Genomic DNA, 22866 nt, shown 5'->3' with positions numbered 1-22866 from the left:
AGGTAAGTGGCAAACAAAGTCTTCAGAACTTTTTAGTTTAGCACGTTTATTCAGTTTATATTAGCAAAATATCTAATTCAATGCCATCGAAGGCAGGCACATTTCTGCAAATATAACTGATATCACATTTTAATCAAACAAAGGCTGACTGAATGTAGGCACTGAAGAGTGGCTTGGCTGGGAGATGCTGACCATGAGAAAGCTGTCCTGAAATTGCTGTAGAAGCTTGGGACAAATCCCTTCCCTCACTGACCTCTCTCTGGTCCTTAGCAGCCACTTCAGCCTTCCTAATGTCTTCCAGACTTGAACCCCAGGGACCTAGGATTGGGTGGAATTTTCTACTCATTGATTTGATGGCACTGAGAGCATCACTAATTCATAGGCTGATAGCACCATCTGGTGTGTTTTTTTTTTTTTTTTTTTTTTTTTTTTTTTGGTTTTTGAGCGACACCTGTTTGACGCTCCGGGGTTACTCCTGGCTATGCACTCAGAAATCGCCCCTGGCTTGGGGGGGACCATATGGGACGCTGGGGGATCGAACCGCGGTCCGTCCTACCCTAGTGCTTACAAGGCAGACACCTTACCTCTAGCGCCACCTTCCCGGCCCCCTGGTGTGGTTTTGAGAGGAAACACTAGAGAGTTACTGGTAACTATTACCTCTCCTTTAATCTGACAGGGTGCTTGGGTCACCAGCACCCTCCAGTCCACTGACCAATGTGGGTGCTCTCCTGGGTAAACCAGCTTCTCTGCTGTGTCTGCAGATAAGACTCGGCTGGGCAAAGCAGGCCTCCAGACCTTTCCTCAGCTTTGCTTCTTCTGTTCCTCAGCAGGAAGAATAGAGCTTCACCTAAGTGACCAGAGGATCCCTGACCAACAGAAGACTGATCCCCTTTCAATCCGAAGTCTGTGAATAGTGGAGTCTAAACGCTGGCCCATCAGACTCAGCCTATTTACTCAGGCTGCCTTCTGAGGAGGCCCAACTTTTCTTCACTTTCTGAGGGGTCTCTGTTGCCCCACCCTATTCATCCATTATTTCTAAGCCCTGTCCTGGTGCAAACAGTATTTGCTCCTCCTGAATTTTCCCTGAAGAATTGGGACCCACAGCAACTGCTAATAAGGCTTGGGTGTGAGGGTAGAAAGAGAGAACAGGGCTGGCAGAAGAAGCAGAGTAGGGCTGGAGGCGGGAGGTTCCTTGTTGGTGGGCTGAGAGGCTAGCCACGAAGGAATGAAGAAGGTCCTGACCCCTTGACCTTTCTGTCTTTTCCAGAACCCTTCCCATGCCCTATTCTCTTTTCCTCTCATCCCCTCTGACTTCTTCATAGTGCATCAGCAGCTCTCCCTTTCTCTGATTTCACCCAATTGCCAGCAGCAAATCCATTTGTCCTTCAAGTCCCTGCCCCTTCTACTTCTGACTGCCTTGACTGAGCCTCCCTAATCTGTTCTACCACGAATCCATAGTAAGTCCCCACCCCTGAGAACATGCCCTCATGTCTAAGTAACATGGTTATTTTGACCATCCTTATGGTGAGCTGCATACCTTTCTCATGTTGCTCTGCTTGGTTCTAGATACAGATACATACACACATCTATGGCTGCTCAGCATTACCCAGTTGCCCCATAGTGACCTCTGCAGCTTGTTCTAACCCCTATGTGTCCCACTCTCCTCTGGCCATGTGCACATTCAGGCATCCCAAGCTCTGCAGGCTGCCTGCTAGGTCTCTGACCTTCTTGCTGTCACTTAGCTAAGAACCAAAAACTTTTCTGAACAATGAAAATAAATGTGTCTGCAAAATTGTGTTGTTTGGGAGCTCAGTGGCAGTGCAGGCCTTGGGGGCACAGGACTGATGAGTAGACAAGATCCCATCCAATCCAAGAGGGGCTTGGATAATACTTAGACTGAAGGCAACATTCTGGACTATTATCATGCTCTTTCTCCTCAGGACCTCAGCAGCAGTCTGAGGTATTTTTCCATTAGTATGAACACTATTGGGGTACTCCCAAGTTCAAGTAATGTCTCTGGACTAGGACAAACCCCTGGACAAACTAAGCCACAATTCAGAAGCATGTGCCCTCTTCTGGAAGGACCTATCCTGTTCAAGGACCCATCCTGTTCAGTGACACACGCCCACACAGGCCTGAATGGGATCCATATTCATTTATTTGAACCAAAATACAGCTAGGACAGAGAATGTCAGGGAGAGTGGACCCAGCATTCTCTGTGCCTGTCTCTGGGGCCACCAATGAATGAGCCCCATCCTCAATGCCCAAAGGTCCTGGAACTCAGGTTCTATTCCAGTTCTAGCCACTTAATTGCAGGAGTTGCTTCCTCAGAGAAGACGCCGCACTGGGGCAGGTACAGCTCCCAGCTCAGACTCATGAGAAATCAAGTTGACTCTGGCCAGTTATGTTTGGGCCAATAGAGGGAAATGCACCAAAGAGCCTTTTTCAAATGGTGAAACCCTCTAAACATAGCCTTGCAAGACACTGAGCTTCTTCACACCCTATCACAATAACTGTTCCATTGATCCTCATTGACTAATAGAGAGTTGATAGCTTTTTCTTTAGGGGCGTTGTAGTTACTCTCAATTTTGTTCTCAGGAGACCATGTGGTACCAGGGAAAGAACTTGAACTCATGCATGCAAAGTCAGCATAGAGCCACTGGATCCTCCTCTTGGCCCTTCTGAACATAATTGTGCAGCTTTATTAACCATTCAAGCACAGTAGCATGTGATAAAATTTAAAAGTGAACATATTTAGCATCTAACAGTTTGAAAGAAGCCACTACATACTATTCACAAACATGTTTTCACAGAGCCAATATAGTACTAGACATTAACAGTACACCAAGTGTACTGAAGTAGAAAAGATGCAACAAGAAAAATAACTACGGGGCCAAAGAGATAGCATGGAGGTAAGGTGTTTGCCTTGCATGCAGAAGGTCAGTGGTTCGAATCCTGGCATTCCATATGGTCCCCCAAGCCTGCTAGGAGCGATTTCTGAGCATAGAGCCAGGAGTAACCCCTGAGCGCTGCTGGGTGTGATCCCAAAACAAAAACAGAAACAAAAACAAAATAAAATAGCTACATTAGAAAGAATTGAACTTTAGAAAAAGAGAACACTTTCTGATTCTCCCTTATCCCTTAAAACAACATTATACAATCTGATCTACCTTTACAGTCAATCCTACATCAGCTTCTAGAATATTTGTTAGGAGGGCAAAAATAAAATGACACTGGGCCAGTACAGTTTTGGATATTTAGGAAGGGAAGGGGTAGAAAAGTCAGTTTTTAGAACAAATTAGTCAGCTTCAGTCTCATCAGCAGGATCGTTGGATTCTTTGTTGTTCTGAACTTCTTCCACATACTTGTCCTTCTCTTGCAAACATTTCAGTCTGGCAGCCATTTGTGCCTCTGGGTTTTCTTTGTTGGCTTCTGCTTTGTGGGCCAGTTAATTTTCAGCCATTTTACTAAAGTTCTATCGCTTTTTGAAGCACTTCTTTCTGATGCTCTCGTTTCTCAGCAAGCTGCTTAAGACTTCAACTTCTTGGGACTTGAGTCTTCTATAGCTTCTAATTTCTTCTAAATTTCCTTAGAGAAAGATCCTCTTCTTTAGGGGAAAAAGGGGGAATTCAGGAACAGATTCTTTTGATTGAGGGCTATCAACTCAAGAACAAAAGCTTGGCCAGAGGCATGTTTTTCTCCAATTCTTTCATCTGAATATCAGAAGAAGCCTCCGTGAAGTGTCTGTGAGGTAAATAGAGGTCTTTGTAATTGTTCTCATTTGTAACTGTTTTCATGGCCTGCTTTTGTGCGGTTTGGAGCTGAATAATTAGAGGCAGGAAAGCTGAGGAGGAGAGCTTTTTTCCTGCAGATTTGGGGCTCCTTGAGAGAAGCAACTGGCTTGTTGATGAACTGCTTGAGTACAAGTTTCTTGCCTCTTTTTACCCTCATCTCTGTGTGGATTATTTACTGTGGACTAATGCAACTGGAACAGCTTCCCCTGTTCTTATTGGATAGGGGATATGAAATTTCCGTTTCCCTTTTTTGGTAACTGTGGAATAACCAAATCCTAGTTCGACATCAAGGGAACCAAACACCACTTCTTTTTTTTTTTTTTTTTTTTGGTTTTTGGGCCACACCCTGCGGTGCTCAGAGGTTACTCCTGGCTGTCTGCTCAGAAATAGCTCCTGGCAGGCACGGGGGACTATATGGGACACCGGGATTCGAACCAACCACCTTTGGTCCTGGATCGGCTGCTGAAAGGTCCGGAAGTCCTAATTTTAGCTGCCCGGCGCAAAGAAATGAAGAGGCTTATGAGTTCCAGCAGATGCTTTAAAAAGTGCTTTTAATACTGACCATTATGAATGGTCAGGGTCTATGAATTCCCACCAGAATCAAAGACCTCGTGGGTCCCTCGTTACCCCCTTATATAGGATGGGAAGTGGGAGGGGAAGAAGAGTCCTTGAGGGCTGGACTTCCGCTACAATAACACCAATGATTCGTGAGGTAGGGGTAGAGGTGGGGCCGAGGCAGTGACGACTTCCTTAAGGGTGGGGCCAAAGCCGTGACAACTTCCCTAAAGGGCGGGGCACCCACCAAGGTTGGTGGGGGGGGGGGGCTGATTTCCCTTTTCAATCCCCACTTCTTGTACTGGAGGCTTCTAATCCTAGAAGCCAATGTGATTTTGGGGCCTTTACTTTTTGATATTACTGGTTATAATTATTTGCATGAGCTAACCCTGCATGGGCCAATGGCTACCAGAAGTAAAAAGGCTTAGGAGGGGCCCCAGTAGGGGTATTAGATAGGGGAGAATTTCATTTCATAAAGATCATAAGGGACCATTTAATAGCTTTTTATCTTGGCCAGCTACTTTTGAGCACTAATGCTGGGATGTATAAGCCAAATTTTTACCACACATTTATACCCGTTCCGGAGGTAAATACCCTGGGCTAGAGGGAGCAGGCAGGACTTCTGAGCACTGAGTACCTCCTACCTGACCCAGGTTTACAGAGTTGGTGCTGTTATGAATAGCAAACAGAAGATTTGAAGCTAAACGGGATTACCTTTTGACATAAGTACAGCTAGAACAAGCAAAGGTTAGATTACCTAGTTAGACAGGGACAGCCAGAGGCCAATTCCCCCCCCCCCCTCCAAGAGGGAGGCAAAAGCTGAGGTTTTACTTTACACACCCATTTCGGCTCCCCCAAACACACACATGGGAAGTAGAGGACCGGAGGTAAGCAGTTCGAGCCCTTCCTTAGCAAGTGCCAGGGAGAGCATTTTTAGAGTTAGTGAGTGCATTAGGGCTGAAGTGTGCCCGCCGGACCCGTATCTTGAGAGGATTCTCAGTGTGCTTCACTTTTCAGGTTTTAGATGGAAGGCGTGAACCCAGGAAGCATGCAGTTCACCTTGACAGCAGTTCTTCTCACATAGGCTGTGAATTCCACAACGAAAATAAGGAGGTTTCTGCTTTCTTTTCTTCATTTTTGCAACTTAAACAGCTGTTGGGGTAGAGAGCCCTAAACTCCAGTTGCCTTTCCTGCACTGGGTTAGACAGAGATGAAGAAATTTTATTTTTATTAATGACTGTTTTACTTTTTAACATTACCAAGAGAAGCATAATTTTTGCTACCTGCTTTAACCTCTGGGATAGATAGGCATAATGTTATTCTTAGTAGTTAACTTGGCTTATTAATTTCTGCGGCCTTTATTTTCCCCTTATAGTTTTTTTTTTTTTTTTTTTGATGACCATTTTGCTTTAGAGATTTCATTACCCTAGAAGTTATTAGAGGGAACGTGGTCGAAGATCAATCTTCTGTAGCTACTTCAGGCTGACAGGGGACTGCAGTTTCAATCTCTAGATAGGGTGAAATCTCATATTTCCCTAAAGGAGCAGTTAACTGGTTTACTTTTACAGTTTTAACACCTGAAAAGGATTAGATTAATTATACAGGGGAATATTACTTAACCCACTCAGGCCTTGGAGCAGTAAATAGCACAACTTGAATGGCATAGCTGTTCTTATTGTCTGTAATGATAGCACAAATTAATTAACAGAAAACAAAGCATAATAGCATTATGAATAAACAGTTTTGAGTTACTTCAGTTAGACTAACATTTGCATTTGCAATTTATGATTTGGTTTAATACAACTAGTAAGAGCATTTTTACATGAGTTACTTTAAAGAAGTGGGTTTTAAGTTAGGCCCACTAGAATTTTAATTAGCTACCAAAAATGGTTTTTCTCTCCACCTTTACCTTGTACCTTACCCGGTATTTGAATAACTTGGCTTTTTTCTTTGCACATATACAGCACTGTTGGAGAAATCTCCATCTGGGGCACCCCCATTACTTACAGAGCTTTTTTGAGGATAGGTTGTGGACACTGCAGGTTTTTCACAGTCACTCAGGTTTGGCTGATGAGTTGGTCGGTTCAGCATGAGGTTCTTCTGGCTGGGCATCTCACCCTCTGCAGGAATTTTTAGAGGTGACTTGTCTGTTCCACTCCTCTCCAGGTTTGGAAGAGACTGACCTCGAATTCTCTTCTGAGCTTGAGGGAGAGAGCAGGGCCCACAGGCTGTGATAATCTTCTAGGAAAATCTTCAATTTCCTTACTCAGGCCATTTATTTCAGTTTCTCGCCGGTGCCTGCTTGTCACACCGCCTCAACTCCAATTATTCCTCTGAAAGAGGGCTTTGGGGTTCCCTTACTAATTTTTTTGATTTTCTGTTTGCATGAGGACTACTCCCCATGCAGAGAGAAAAGCCATTTGCTTGTATTCTGTGCAAAGCAACATGATGCCATGACATAAATGGTACTAAAAGGTTCTGGGAGAAGAGAAAAAGCAAATATTACTTAAATTACTTAGATAATTTTAGAATTTTTTTTTTTTTTTGCAACGAAACATTTTATACATTTTTAAATAAAACCATGACCAATTTTATAAAACCTCCTGTGATACAAATATTAATGTTCTTGGTAACATATAATGAAAAATTGCAAAATAATATTTTAATTATGCTTAATTCTAAATATAGAAATTCACTTAGTTTTCTAAACAGAAAACACCAGGAATTTACGTTACACAAATTAATGTTGAAAACCAGAAAGAATGAATACTTACTACTTTTGGTAGAACATGCTTAAAAACATTTACATTTTTTTTTAACCTAGAGACATATTAATAATTATTTAGATTGATTATACACATTTTTATTACACATTTTTAATTTTTTTTACACCACTTTTTTTTCTGCATGCAAGGCAAACGCCCTACCATTTGGCTCCTTCTCTTTTTCCTCCCCTTTTTTTTTTTTTTTTTTTAAGCTTCGCCACTCATTCTTTTGCAGTGGTTCTGCTGCTAAAAATTTTCACGTGCACCGAAAAACAAACAAAAATAACAACAGTAATTTGCAACATTTTCTTATTAATTTTTTTAAGAAACCTTTAAGTTAGAAATTTAAATGCTTAAAAAAAATTTTTTTTTTGACTTCCAAACCATTTGCTAGATTTATCTTTGATATGTAAATGACCTACATTCCTCAGCCAGGTGGAGCTGGGAGGACAATAGTTTGCCCTGGGGCGTGGTGAATTTCTTCACCACGTGGTGAGTTAAAAAGCATTTTTTTTTTTTTTTTTCGGCTAGAAAAAAAAAACGGCCAGTTGCTCTTTTTGGCCTGAACGCATGGCAGGATAGTTGGGGAATTGCAAAGTTCAGAAATTCTCCAGGAAAATTTATTCCCGATGGCCATTTGAGAAATCTGGGATTTGCAATTTCCAACACCCCCCCCCCCCGCCAAGTCCCTAGCGTGGACCTTGCACGCGCCAGCTTCCTGGTTGGGTGGGGAGCGGGTTAGGCGGGTTTCGGGCGCCCTCTCGCCGCGCCGCGGGCGGCGGGGCGGCGGGGGTTGCGCGTTTCGCTGCTGGGACGACTGACGGGCGAGGGAGACGCGGGCTCACCAGCGGTCGGCCCCTTTCCCCAGGGGTCGGCCCTTGAGAGGGGGTCGGGCTTGCGTCCCGTGGTCAGACCAAAAAAAAAAACATAGAACACACAGACAAGAAACAGACAGACAAACAGACAGCGTGGCGCCACAAATAACCAAGCAAAATGCGTTCAAGTAATCTCTGCATTCCACAATAAATCCTAGACAGACAACTATGCCAATGACCAAGTTCTTGAGCTCCAAAAATCACAGACAGACAACCTCTTCAGCAGCTCGGAACGTCTTCCAGCTGCTCTTACTAAACCCCTGGGGTACCACCAGGGTCGTGACCTAAGCAGCCAAAGTTCGTCAACCTCTTGCCCATCTGGTATACGCATCAGACGGGGAACCACACACACCTGGAAACGCATCAGGTGGAAGATTCCTTAGTCACCCGGGGGGACTTTAACCCCCCTATGAAACAAAGTCTGCTTCTACTCGGTTTCCACATCGAGCAAAGAGCTCATAACATTTGCCAAACCACCACAAAGCTAGCTTCCCACTGGACACAGAATACAACATAATCTCAGACTAAGACAGACACGAAGCAAAGCGTGCTCACACACACACATACACACATCAGAACTCACCAGACACCTTTTCATAGCTTTGTGCCGGGCAGAATGAGTGAGGACTCCTGGTGGCTCGCCAAAATGAAAGGTCCGGAAGTCCTAATTTTAGCTGCCCGGCGCAAAGAAATGAAGAGGCTTATGAGTTCCAGCAGATGCTTTAAAAAGTGCTTTTAATACTGACCATTATGAATGGTCAGGGTCTATGAATTCCCACCAGAATCAAAGACCTCGTGGGTCCCTCGTTACCCCCTTATATAGGATGGGAAGTGGGAGGGGAAGAAGAGTCCTTGAGGGCTGGACTTCCGCTACAATAACACCAATGATTCGTGAGGTAGGGGTAGAGGTGGGGCCGAGGCAGTGACGACTTCCTTAAGGGTGGGGCCAAAGCCGTGACAACTTCCCTAAAGGGCGGGGCACCCACCAAGGTTGGTGGGGGGGGGGCTGATTTCCCTTTTCAATCTCCTGGCTGGCTCGCCAAAATGAAAGGTCCGGAAGTCCTAATTTTAGCTGCCCGGCGCAAAGAAATGAAGAGGCTTATGAGTTCCAGCAGATGCCTTAAAAAGTGCTTTTAATACTGACCATTATGAATGGTCAGGGTCTATGAATTCCCACCAGAACCAAAGACCTCGTGGGTCCCTCGTTACCCCCTTATATAGGATGGGAAGTGGGAGGGGAAGAAGAGTCCTTGAGGGCTGGACTTCCGCTACAATAACACCAATGATTCGTGAGGTAGGGGTAGAGGTGGGGCCGAGGCAGTGACGACTTCCTTAAGGGTGGGGCCAAAGCCGTGACAACTTCCCTAAAGGGCGGGGCACCCACCAAGGTTGGTGGGGGGGGGGGCTGATTTCCCTTTTCACTGCTTGCAAGGCAAATGCCGCTGTGCTATCTCTCCGGGCCCCCAAACACTTCTTATGCCCATTTACACAATGGAATACTATGCAGCTGTCAGGAAAAATGAAGTCATGAAATTTTCCTAGACATGGATGGACATTGAAACAATTACACTGAGTGAAATGAGTCTGAGCGAGAGAGATAGACACAAAATAGACTCATCTACCGGTTTTAGGAAAATAAAAGACATTATTATAATACCCAAAGACAATAGAGATGAGGGCTGGAAGGATTGGCCCATGATATGAAGAGTGGTGAGTCCAGTTAAAGAAATTACTATACTGACATATAGCATGACAATGATAGTGAGTGAGAGAAATAGAATGCTTGTCTCAAGTACAAGCAAAGGATGGGGGAGGAGGGAGTTGGGTGCATTGGTGATGGGAATGTTGCTCTGGTGAAGGAGGGTGTTCTTTTTTATAACTAAAACCCAACGATAAACATGTTTGTAATCATGGTGCTTAAATAAAGATATCTCAAAAACACACGGGGCCAGAGTGATGGTGCAGCGATAGGGTGTTTGCCTTGTAGGTGACTGACCCAGGACAGACTGCAGTTTGATCCCCCAGTATTCCATATGGTCCCCCAAGCCAGGAGTGATTTATAGCACAAAACAAGGTTTTCCCCTCTTACCACTTTTACTCAACATAGTACTGGAAGTACTTGCCATAGCAATTAGGCAAGAAAAAGATATCAAGGGCATCTAGATAAGGAAAGAAGTCAAGCTCTCACAGTCTGTAGAAACATGATACTATATTTAGAAAATTCTAAAGACACTACCGGGCCCAGAGAGATAGCATAGCGGTGTTTGCCTTGCAAGCAGCCAATCCAGGACCTAAGGTGGTTGGTTCCAATCCCGGTGTCCCATATGGTCCCCTGTGCCTGCCAGGAGCTATTTCTGAGCAGACAGCCAGGAGTAACCCCTGAGCACCGCCAGGTGTGGCCCAAAAACAAAACAAAAAAGAAGTAAATAAATAAATAAAATAAAGACACTACCAAAAATGCTTCTAGAAACAAAGATTTTTATATTAAAGTGGTAGACTACAAAATTAATACTCAAAAATTCATGGTGTTTTTATATACAAATAAACAATGTCAAGAAAAAGACATTAAAAAATGCATTCACAATTTGCCACAGAAAATCAAGTACCTTCAAGTTAACTAAGACAATAAAAGTCTTATGCAAAGAAAATTATAAGCTTCAAGAAATAAAAGAGGACACAAGGAAATGGAAACATATACCCTGCTCATGGACTGGGATGATTAACATCAATAAAATGGCAATACTTCCCAAAGCATTGTACATATTTAATGTAATGACATCTTTTGCTTTCTTTCTTTCTTTCTTTCTTTCTCTTTCTTTCTTTCTTTCTTTCTTTCTTTCTTTCTTTCTTTCTTTCTTTCTTTCTTTCTTTCTTTCTTTCTTTCTTTCTTTCTTTCTTTCTTTCCTTCTTTCCTTCGTTCCTTCTTTCCTTCCTTCCTTCCTTCCTTCCTTCCTTCCTTCCTTCCTCCCTCCCTCCCTCCCTCCCTCCCTCCCTCCCTCCCTCCCGCCTCCCTCCCTCCCTCCCTCCCTCCTTCCTTCCTTCCTCCCTCCCTCCCTCTCTCCCACTCTTCTTTCTTTCTTTCTTTCTTTCTTTCTTTCTTTCTTTCTTTCTTTCTTTCTTTCTTTCTTTCTTTCTTTCTTTCTTTCTTTCTTTCTTTCTTTCTTTCTTTCTTTCTTTCTTTCTTTCTTTCTTTCTTTCTTTCTTTCTTTCTTTGTCACACCTGGCAGTGCTTAGTGGTTACTCCTGGCTCTATGCTCAGAAATCGCTCCTGGCAGGCACAGGGACCATATGGGATGCCGGGATTTGAACCACCATCCTTCTGTATGCAAGGCAAACGCCTTACCTCCATGCTATCTCTCCGGCCCCAATACATAACATTTTTCAAAGAAGTGAATCTGTAGGGTTACAGAGTAGAAGGACGAGACCACACAACTGGAATAAAATTTAACCCTTTAACAAGATTCCCCAGCCTGTCCAGCCAGGAACCATCCCCTGAAGGAGATGAGCCCCACCCAAGGTCATGATGAGGATTATATAGGGAGATTCCAGCTTTCTTTCTTTTTGGTTTCAGTTTTCTAATGATCCTTAAAATGATTGGCTCTTAACTAGGGGTACCTTCCTACTGCTCCATTGTCCTTCCCTAATAGGCTACCTGGTATGGCCAGGTAGATTGAGGCGGGGTCTATGGAAATAGGTTTCTGAAGTGCCAGTATGTGGCTCACACCATGCGGTCCTTACAAAATGGTCTTTCTCCCTGCTCAGAACCTAAGAAGAAGCCTGCCATGTGGCTTTTACAAAATGGCGTCCCTCTTTAATCAGAATTCAGGTCCCACCAGTTTAAACATGCCTGAAATTCATTTGAAACAATAAACACATGAATATCTAAAGCAATCTTTGGAAGAAAGCAGATGGGAGGCATCACTTTCCCCAACTTTAAATTGTACTATAAATCAATAGTAATTAAAAAAGCATGGTATTGGAATATCAATGGAATAGATTTGAGCATTCTGAGACAGACCCCCAGGTATATACATCCAATTAATCTTTGATAAAGGGGCAACAAATTCAAGCTGGAACAAGGAAAGTCTCTTCAACAAGTGGCGATGGAAAAATTGGCCAATTACATGCAAAAAGGTGAACTCAGATCTCTCTTTAACACCATAGCAAAGGTCAAATCAAAATGGATTAAAGATATCGATATTAGACTTGAAACCATAAGGTACACAGAGGAAAAAATACATGCTATTAAGGCAAAAGGCATTTTCAATGAGGAAACACCACTGCCCAAGCAAGTGGTAGCAGAGATAAACAAATAAACTGATAATCTTCTGCCCTTCAAAGTAAACAGTAACTAGGATACAAAGGCTACCTACAGAATGGGAGAAACTATTCACCCAACATTCATCTGATAAAGGGCTAATATCTAAGATATATACGGTACTGACAGAATTGAACAGAAAAAAATCTAACCCCATCAAAAAATGTGAAGAAATGAACAAACATTTACTCAAAGAAGAAATATAGATGGCCAAAAGGCACATGAAAAATGCTCCACATCACTAATCATCAGGAAGATGCAAATCAAAACAACATTGAGGTATTATCTCATACCACAGAAAATGGCAAACATCACAAAGAATAACCAGTACTGGTATAGATGTGGGGAGAAAGGAACTCTCATTCACTACTGGTGGAAATGCTGTCTAATCCAACCTTTCTAAAAACAATATGGGTATTCCTTAAAAAACTGGGAATTGAGTTTCCTTATGATCCAACAATACCACTCCTAGAAACATAAAAACACAATATAAAAATGCACTCTGCATGCCTATCTTCATTGCAGCACTACTTATAACCAGAATCTGGAAGCAACCTAGGTGCCTGACAAGAGATGAGTCACAAAAAGAAACAGTGGTATATCAATACAATAGAATACTATGCAGTTAGAAAAAAATTAAGTAATGAATTTTGCTTATACGTGGATGAATATGGAGAGAATTATACTGAGCAAAATTAATTAGACGAAGAGGGATAAACATAAAATAATCTCGTGTATCATTGAGATATAAGGAAAATAGAAGACAGTGTGGGAATGATATTCAGAGGCAATAGAGATAAAAATCAGGGGAACCATTTCATGGTAGATAGATTGGCATAAATAGCAGAGAGTTCAATTAGAGAAGGTTTAATATGTCATCCTATTCTTTTCTTACCTGTATTGTTTTAAATGGGAGATCAGGTTTGATTCTTATGTTCTTTCCTTTATACTTAAGTTTTTTTCTTCTCCCTTACTGCTCTAAAGAGTCCATCTCTCTTTTAATATTTTGTCATTTGGATTACTATACATATATACATATACTATACATATGATGTTCTGTTAGGGTCTATTTTGTTTAGTATTTTTTTTGCCTCTGATTTGAACAGCAGCCTCTTTTTAGAGAGTGGGAAGTTTCTGCTATTATTTATATCACTAATTGTTCTTTCCCTTTCCTTTTTCCTCTCCTTTTAGTATTTCTATAATTCAAAATTATTTCTTCTGTGTTTATTCATTAAGTACTTTTTCTTCCATCATTTTGCTTCTCTTTTTTTTAAGCTTCTTTATTAATGTTGGCTTGTAACTTGTCCTCAGGTTTCCCATTATTTAAGAAAATGATCTGAAATAAGACAGGACATGGGTTGGGTGTCAGGACAGGTAGCAGGCTGAGGGTACAGTTTGGAAAAAGAGATTGGTGGTAACACTAACAGTCTAGAAAGGTCAAATTGATATCCAGAAGCGATGTCTGAGCACAGATCCAGGAGTAATCCCTGAACATCGTTGGCTGTGACTCCCCCCCAAAAACAAACAAAATAAACGAAGTGAAAACTATAACTGGATACATAGAAAAATCTAATACATGACTGTAGAGAGAGCACAGGAGGTAGAAGGTTTGCCTTGCACACAGCCAATTCAGGACGGATGATGGTTTGAATCCAGGCATCCTATATTGTACCCCAGCCTGCCAGGAGCCATTTCTGAGCCCAGAGCTAGGAGTGACCCTTGAGCAGCACTGGGTGTGACCCAAAAACAAACCAAACCAAAAAAAAAAAAAAAAAGAAAAAGAAAAATTTAATACATAAAACTTCCACAAACCTAACACTAGTCCTATCCTGGCCAATTCCATCAAACAAACTGATGTTTGCACTGCGCCAGCTCCATAAACTCACTCTTTTCGCAAAAAGAGATGTAAAACAAGCCATGAAAAATCATGGGTACATCATGAAGCAGAAAGCTGACAATTTTGAGAGAGTGTGGACTAATCCCTTGCCCTGCCATAGCATGCCTACTGCATCCATCACCCAGCATCACCTTTTTGCCTCAATAGCTCTCTACGATTCTCTTCTGGTACCAGTCTGACCAAATTTGAGTTATGCTGGCATTTGTGCTGATAACATCCGGGCTTTTGGAACAAGTGCAGGCACCCTTCCCTTTCCTCCATGTAAATAAATCTGGCAGTTAAAACTACCTCCACAAATGCAGTCCCCATTTTTGCACTGGACCTGCTCCATAGACTTTTCTCGAACAAGATGTAAACCAAGCCATGAAAACTCATGTGTACACCATCCTCACAGCAGGAAGCTAGCAACCACTGGCTGAGAACACGCCCATAAAAGTCACAATATCAGTAATAGTGCTTTGAATTTCTGAACAATTTAAATTTGGGGGTGGGGGTTGGGCCACACCCCGTGGCGCTCAGGGGTTACTCCTGTCTCTATGCTCAGAAATCACTCCTGGCAGGCTCAGGGGACCATATGGGATGCCGGGAATCTAACCACGGTCTATCCTGGATCAGCTGCATGCAAGGCAAACGCCCTACTGCTGTGCTATCACTCCTGCCCCACAACTTAATTTTTAATGCTGTCATCTCTATAGGAACACACCAATTTAACAGAATGGACAGCTAATGAGAGCTTACTAAACCTGCCATTAATAACTTCATTTTTTTTCTTTGTTTTTGGGCCACACCCGGCGGTGCTCAGGGGTTTCTCCTGGCTGTCTGCTCAGAAATAGCTCCTGGCAGGCACAGGGGACCATATAGGACACTGGGATTCGAACCAACCACCTTTGGTCCTAGATCGGCTGCTTCCAAGACAAACGCCGCTGTGCTATCTCTCCGGGCCCCATTTTTATTTTTTTTTTTATACTTTTTTTAGTCTAACAAAAACTGCTTTTATTTTATTTTATTTTTCAAATAATATTTTTTATTTAAACACCTTGGTTACAAACATGATTGTGGTTGTTTCAGTCATATAAGAAGACACCCCCATCACCAGTGCAACCTTCCCACCACCAATGTCCCAAATATTCCTCCTCTCCACCCTGCTCCCACCTGTATTCTAGACAGGCTTCTATTTCCCTCATACGTTCTCATTGTTAAGATAGTCCGCAATGTAGTTATTTCTCTAATTAAACTCATCACTCTTTGTGGTGAGGTTCATGAAGTGGGCTGTAACTTCCAGCCCTCCTCCCTTTTGACTCTGAAAATTATTGCAAGAATGTCTTTCATTTTTCTTAAAACCCATAGATGAGTGAGACCATTCTCTCTCTCTCTCTCTCTCTCTCTCTCTCTCTCTCTCTCTCTCTCTCTCTCTCTCTGACTTATTTCACTCAGCATAATAGATTCCATGTACATCCATGTATAGGAAAATTTCATGACTTCATCTCTCCTGACGGCTGTTTAATATTCCATTGTGTATATGTACCACAGTTTCTTTAGCCATTCATCTGTTGAAGGGCATCTTGGTTGTTTCCAGAGTCTTGCTATGGTAAATAGTGCTGCAATAAATATAGGTTTAAGGAAGGGTTTTTTGTATTGTATTTTTGTGTTCCTAGGGTATATTCCTAGGAGTGGTATAGCTGGATTGTAAGGGAGCTCAATTTCCAGTTTTTAGAGGAATCTCCATATCGCTTTCCATAAAGGTTGAACTAGACGGCATTCCCACCAGCAGTGGATAAGAGTTCCTTTCTCTCCGTATCCCCGCCAACACTGCTTGTTCTCATTCTTTGTGATGTGTGCCAATCTCTGTGGTGTGAGGTGATACCTCATAGTTGTTTTGATTTGCATCTCCCTGATGATTAGTGATGTGGAACATTTTTTCATGTGTCGTTTGGCCATTTGTATTTCTTCTTTGTCAAAGTATCTGTCCATTTCTTCTCCCCATTTTTTGATGGGATTAGATGTTTTTTCTTGTAAAGTCTGTCAGTGCCTTGTATATTTTGGAGATTAGCCCCTTATCTGATGGGTATTGGGTGAATAGTTTCTCCCACTTAGTGCATGGCTCTTGTATCCTGGGCACTATTTCCTTTGAGGTGCAGAAGCTTCTCAGCTTAATATATTCCCGTCTGTTAATCTCTGTTTTCACTTGTTTGGAGACCTGATACTATAAGGTATATCGAACAACACGTAGGTAAAACACTCCATGACATTGAGACTAAAGGCATCTTCAAGGAGGAAACTGCATTCTCCAAACAAGTGAAAAATAATTTCATTTTTCTTAATGATTTTAAATACTTTTAATAAATGTGTTTGCTACTGTACTTTTTCTTTTTTATTTTCTTTCTTTTCCTTTCTGTATTTTTAATTTCTATTCTTTTAAAAATAACTTTTTTCTCATTATCTGGAAACAAATATATTATGGTCAACTACATCAATTATGTGATGCATTTAGAGGAGACTCAGAAAGGTCCACTTGATTATTCCTGGACTAGGCAGTGCACATGGAGGGGAAGAGAGTTTCTAATTTTTTAAGGCATGAAGAAATGAAATGGAAATGAAAATATAAAAGTAGTATTTGTCATGGAATGCCAGGTCAGAGATATTTGTATTTGATGAAAGAGAGGGAAAGATACACTTTATAACTGAAGTGTAGATAATAGCAAAGACAAATGATAGACAAACCCCGTATTTTTTTTTAAAATTTTCTTGTATAAAACTGCACAACAAACAAAATAACAATGATATTTTCACAACTTTCCTCATGCTTTCCTACAATCTATCCCTAACCATTTGTTCTCATGAAATTATGAATCTCATAGAGATAGAAATTGCCAACTATTTACTGTCTACTGCTGTTTCATTTATGATTAAATTACAGAACGTCACATCAGAGTTCTTTATTTTATCTTTTATATCTTCAAGAGTATCAGGAAACCATTCCCTTTTCTTTTAACAATAAAATTAGATAATGAAGTCAGGCATGCAATAGGCCAAGATTAGATCCCAGCCTTCCTAAGTACCACTTAGAACGACTTCCAACAATTCACCAGAAAAAACAAAATCCCTTGCACAACTAAGTATGGCCTCCAAACTAAAAGAAAACGCAATTTAAGGGCCGGGCGGTGGCGCTAAAGGTAAGGTGCCTGCCTTGCCTGCGCTAACCTTGGACGGACCGCGGTTCGATCCCCCGGTGTCCCATATGGTCCCCCAAGCCAGGAGCAACTTCTGAGCACATAGCCAGGAGTAACCCCTGAGCGTTACTGGGTGTGGCCCAAAAACCAAAAAAAAAAAAAAAAAAAAAAAAGAAAACGCAATTTAAGATTGCCCCCCACCTTCCTTCCTTCTGTTCTTCCCTCCTTTACTTCCTTCCCTCCGTCCCTCCCTCCTTCCCTCATTCCTTCCTCCCTCCCTACCTTCCTTCCCTCCCTCATTCCCTCCTTCCTCCCTCCTCCCTCCCTCCCTCCCTCCCTCCCTCCCTCCCTTCCTTCCTTCCTTCCTTCCTTCCTTCCTTCCTTCCTTCCTTCCTTCCTTCCTTCCTTCCTTCCTTCCTTCCTTCCTTCCTTCCTTCCTCCTCCCCCCTCCCTCCCTCTCTCCCTTCCTTCCTTCCTTCCTCCCTCCCTACCTCCCTCCATCCTTCCTTCCTCCCTCCCTACCTCCCTCCATCCTTCCTTCCTTCTCCTCCTTTTATTTCTCTCCCCCCCAAAAAAAAGATAGCCCCTCCAAACACAATTAAAAAAAAGTCTGGTCATATTATTTTTTTATGTCTGTATAAGACCAGTCATTTAATTTTATCCAAACAATTCTGCTTTCACTTCATTTTCCACTTTCAAAACTCAGCCAGCAGTGAGCCTTATCACACCCAGAAAAACAGTAAACTAGTCGGAAGTCAAATTTGGCGCCCAGAGAGCTGAACCGGGCGTTAGAGCGCAATTCAGGTCAACGCGCATGCGTCACCGGAAACGCCTCCTGGCTTCCGGAAACCTGGCCTACCGTCTTCCTTAGCGCCGAGGCGGAGGCGGCCTTTTCAATTCGCCCGGGGCCAGTCCTTCCTCTGCTTGTCCTGCGGTGCGCGCAGGTCGCCCACCGATGGGGATCGGAACGGTAGCGTTTGCAGAGCAGCCGCCGCCGCTGGCCTGTGCGAGAAGTCTCCGGTGGTCGTGGCCTCATGAGCGGACGCCAGGCTACTCTGTTCCAGACGTGGGGGGCCAGCCTCGGCCGCACCAGCACCAGCACCAGCACCAGCAGCAACTCCCGGGGCCCGAGCTGCAGTGCTGACAGCGAGCAGCTCCCCGGACGACCCGGCGGCTCCTGCTCTCCGCCCGCCCGGGCCCAGCCGGCGGCTGCTGCTGGAGCCAGCTCGCAGTTGGAGTCGGACGATGACGTGCTGCTGGTCGCCGTGTACGAAGCCGAGCGGAGGCTGAGCCTGGAGCACGGCGGCTTCTGCACGTCGGCCGGGGCCTTGTGGATTTACCCCACCAACTGCCCCGTGCGAGACTACCAGCTGCACATCGCCCACACCGCCCTGGGCTGCAACACGCTCGTGTGCCTGCCCACGGGGCTGGGGAAGACCTTCATCGCCGCCGTGGTCATGTACAACTTCTACCGGTGGTTTCCTTCGGGCAAGGTGGTGTTCATGGCACCCACGAAACCTCTGGTGGCCCAGCAGATCGAGGCTTGCTACCGGGTCATGGGGATCCCGCAAGCGCACATGGCTGAATTGACAGGTATTGATAAGGTCGGGAACTCCATACGCACCCCTCTAAGGACTCCAAGAGTCATTGCAAAGACCATGCAGAGACCACTGCAGGGACCATGCAAAACAAGGGTTTTATTTATGTACAAGCATGCTGGGGCTCCCCCAGAGGATGAGAGAGCCCCGAACCAGATTTAACAAGACTTTATATAGCTTTCACAGTAGGGTGGTTCATTTGACATTTGCTCAGTTGCATTTCTGCAAGATTTAGATAAACACAAGTCAAAAGGTTTGCAAGAGTCAAAATGTCAAGGCCAAGTTTTTTGGCATTAAGGAAGGGGTGAGGTACTCGTGAAGCTCAACAGTTAAAATGTATCTTTTGGTCAAGGGTGAGTCCTCGGGAAGCTGCAGAGAAATTCTTTTACCTTACAGTATCTTAGAGAAAAAATGTTAAAAAAAAAAAGTGAATGTGCAGTGAAGGAATTAGGTGTGCGCTGGATGAGGTCAAGGAATGTCTGACTTTTGTGTAACTGCACACCCCTCAAGATCATTCTTTCATCTTTGCCCCTTAAAAATCTCACCAGCTGTGCTCGCTTCGGCAGCCCATATACTAAAATTGGAACGATACAGAGAAGATTAGCATTGCCCCTGCACAAGGATGACACACACATTCCTCAAGCATTCCATATTTAAAAAAAAAAAATCTCACCAGCTAAGTACGGCTGCTTTATTTCATATTAACATGGAATAAACTAACTTATCAGAGCCTCTTGAAATGATTTTGAGGGTGTAAGTGAGCTTGGTCCCTGGGTAAATTCACTTGAGGGTTCCTTATTTCTTCCCTAGGAATATTTCTCAGTTATTGAATTTCTTTCTATTTAAAATTTTTGCTGTTTTTGGAGGCTGGAGTGATAGCACAGCATTAGGGAGTTTGCCTAGATGTTGCTGACCTAGGACGGATTTGGGTTCTCTATCCCCAGCATCCCATATGGTCCTCCGAGCCTGTCAGGAGTAGGCTCTGAGCGCTGCTGGATGTGGCCCAACAACAATTTATGCCATTTTGTAGGACTTCTTTAAAGATAATCTAGTGGTCTTGACAATCTAGAGGTCTTTACTAAACATCAACATTGACCTTGGGACTATAACAGAGCTTCAAAATAGAGTATTCCTTTCATTGGTTAAATTCTGAGAAACAGATTGTCAGAGAAAGAATGCATTCTGGAAATAGGTGGTTATTTATGTTTTTACAGTTAACTGTCGCTTTTAGAATGAAGACTATGACTTGTCTTTTCAGGTTCTACTCAAGCTCTCACTAGGAAGGAAATATGGCAGAGTAAGAGAGTCATGTTTCTTACTCCTCAGGTCATGGTGAATGATCTTTGCCGAGGAACTTGTCCTGCTGCTGAAATAAAATGTCTAGTTATTGATGAAGCTCATAAAGCTCTTGGAAACTATGCTTATTGCCAGGTAATCCTTTGCTAGAAAGTATATTGAAGTATAAACATTTTCCCACAGCATTTGGGGAACTAATTTTTTTTTTTTTTTTTTTTTGGTTTTTGGCTCACACCTGGCAGCGCTCAGGGGTTACTCTTGGCTCTATGCTCAGAAATCGCTCCTGGCAGGCTTGGGCACCATATTGGATGCTGGGATTTGAACCATTGCCCTTCTGCATGCAAGGCAAATGCCCTACCTCCATGCTATCTCTTCGGCCCCTGGGGAACTAATTAATAAGGGAAAATTGATAGTATTAATCTTTTTTTTTAAATAACTTTTTTTTTTTTTCGGGCCACACCCGTTTGATGCTCGGGTTACTCCTGGCTAAGTGCTCAGAAATTGCCCCTGGCTTGGCTAGTGCTTACGAGGCAGACACCTTACCTCTAGCGCCAACTCGCTGGCCCCGATAGTATTTATCTTATGAAAGCTTTATATCACTTCATTCAGATTGAAGCATCTGATTCCCCCCACCCCCCAATACCAAACAAAACATAACCAGATAACTAGACCATAATGTCAGATGTGGATCATGAGAACCTATACTTAGTTTAGGCCATGGTCTGAAGTAAGGTATGAGTATAAAACTAAGACTAACCTAAGGATAGGTAGTGGATATTCAGTGCCATTCATTCCTTGACAGCTAAAATTATACTTAACTGTCAGCTGTTTATAAACTGTTATACACTGTTTTTATAAGGATTACATGGCATAATAAATGGAACATACCTAACATGGTACTTTCTACGAAGTGAAAAATAACTGAAGAAATATTTAAGAACTGCATCATGAAGGCATTTTTGGGGAATGGATGCCTCTACTCAGAGCTCAGAGACTACTACAGTTAAGTTTTTGGGGTATCATTTGTGCCGGGGACCCTGTATGCAAAATGTATACTCCAGCCTTATTTTTGTTTGTTTGTTTTTTTGGGCCACACCCAGTGGCACTCTGGTTACTCCTGGCTCTGAACTCAGAAATTACTCCTGGCTGGCCCGGGGACCATATGGGATGCCAGGGATCGAACTCAAGTTCGTCCCAGTTCAGAAGTATGCAAAGGCAAACACCCTACCACTGTGCTATCACTCTGGCCCCTCTCTGCTTGGCATTTGTATTTTATACTTAGCAATTTAAATGCTCTTTGTAAGAGGTAATGGATGTAGTGGGTAGAGACACTAAAATATATTTACGGGCATGAAACAATATCTGAAAGAGAATTGAGACATGGTTAAAGGTAGGATGTATAGTGAAGGATAGGAAAATATTTAAGATGACTTACAGTTTTCAGTTTGGGATATTGTGAGAATATTGATGCTGCTAGTCAATAGTGTTTGGGAGGGGACTGAAGTGGTCCCCGAGCAACCCAGGAGTAATTCCTTGGTGCAGAGGCAGGAGTAACCCAAGCCAGGTATGGTCCAAAAATATTAAATAAATAAAAAAATAAAGAGTGGACCAAAGATTAAAACATTTGCCTTTCGCATAGCCAACCCTAGTTTGATTTCTAGCTTATGTATGGTTCCCTGAGCACTGCAGGGAGTGATTCTTGAACAGAAAGCCAGGACTATGCCCTAAGTATTGCCCAGGTGTGGCTCACACTCCCCTACCCAATAAAATCTCCAATGAAACTACAAATTTAAAAACTTGTAATAAATTTTCTGCCTCCCTAACAATCTTTTTTGTTTAGTTGGTTGGTTCTGGGCCACACCCAGATGTTCTTACTCTTCTTCCTAGCTCTGCATTTGGGGAATATCTTGGCAGGGCTCAGATACCATATGGAGTGTCAAGGATGGAACACAGATGATCAAGTACAAGGCAAATGATCTATCAACTGTACTATTTCTCCAGCCCTCCAAATACTCTTGTGGGTTTTTTTCCCAGTTATTTTTGCTTTGGGTCACACCCAGTGACGCTGGAGGCTTACTCTAGGCTCTGTGCTCAGGAACTATTGATGCACAGGGGTCCGTCCATATGGAATGCCAGGGATCTAAATTGGATGGGCAGCATCCAAGGTAAGAGCCCTACCCACTTCTTTTGCACATGGCTGACCCAGTTGATCCCCACTTGACACCCCATATGGTTCCTGAGACCCTAAGTAAGAGCCAGGAGTATGCCCTGAGCCCTGTTATATGACTTTCCAACAAAAAAGTTATATAAGGAGTATTGTTTGCATATCAATTTGGTGGGGAGAGATCATGTCCGGTAGTGCTAGACTGCCTACAGTGCAATACAAGAATTCAGTGAACCCAGGCTATTTGCATGCATGATTAACTGCCTTGCTTCCTGTGCTCGTGACTCAAGATCTAGTGTGAATCTCATTAAATTCATCCTTTGACACACATTGAACTTAGAGTAGATTTCAGTTGATCTGTTTTTACTGTTTTCATTATCTAATATTGAACTACAGGGCATTGAAAACGGTTTTCCCTACTCAGTTTACCTAGT

General features: G+C 43.0%; 1 protein-coding gene, 1 non-coding gene and 1 pseudogene across 4 annotated transcripts in view; 2 read left to right on the top strand and 1 right to left on the bottom strand.

Moving 5' to 3' along the window:
• Window positions 1-3298: 3298 nt before the first annotated feature.
• On the bottom strand, window positions 3299-18410 carry LOC126001684 (stathmin-like; annotated as a pseudogene).
• FANCM (FA complementation group M) overlaps window positions 18409-22866 on the top strand; it is a 64502-nt gene continuing 60044 nt past the window's right edge. For all 3 annotated transcript variants that reach the window (XM_049768337.1, XM_049768336.1, XM_049768335.1), the window contains exons 1-2: window positions 18409-18967; window positions 20231-20403. In XM_049768337.1, the coding sequence (XP_049624294.1) occupies window positions 18409-18967; window positions 20231-20403 (732 nt within the window). The remainder of the gene's footprint in view (window positions 18968-20230; window positions 20404-22866) is intronic.
• LOC126003233 (U6 spliceosomal RNA) lies at window positions 19523-19629 on the top strand. Its single transcript, XR_007493766.1, has one exon. It is a non-coding gene; the product is annotated as a U6 spliceosomal RNA (small nuclear RNA).

The sequence above is a fragment of the Suncus etruscus genome, chromosome 2 (genome assembly GCF_024139225.1).
Source record: "Suncus etruscus isolate mSunEtr1 chromosome 2, mSunEtr1.pri.cur, whole genome shotgun sequence".
NCBI classification, from domain to species: domain Eukaryota; kingdom Metazoa; phylum Chordata; class Mammalia; order Eulipotyphla; family Soricidae; genus Suncus; species Suncus etruscus.
This window is presented reverse-complemented; position numbering and strand designations above follow the sequence as displayed.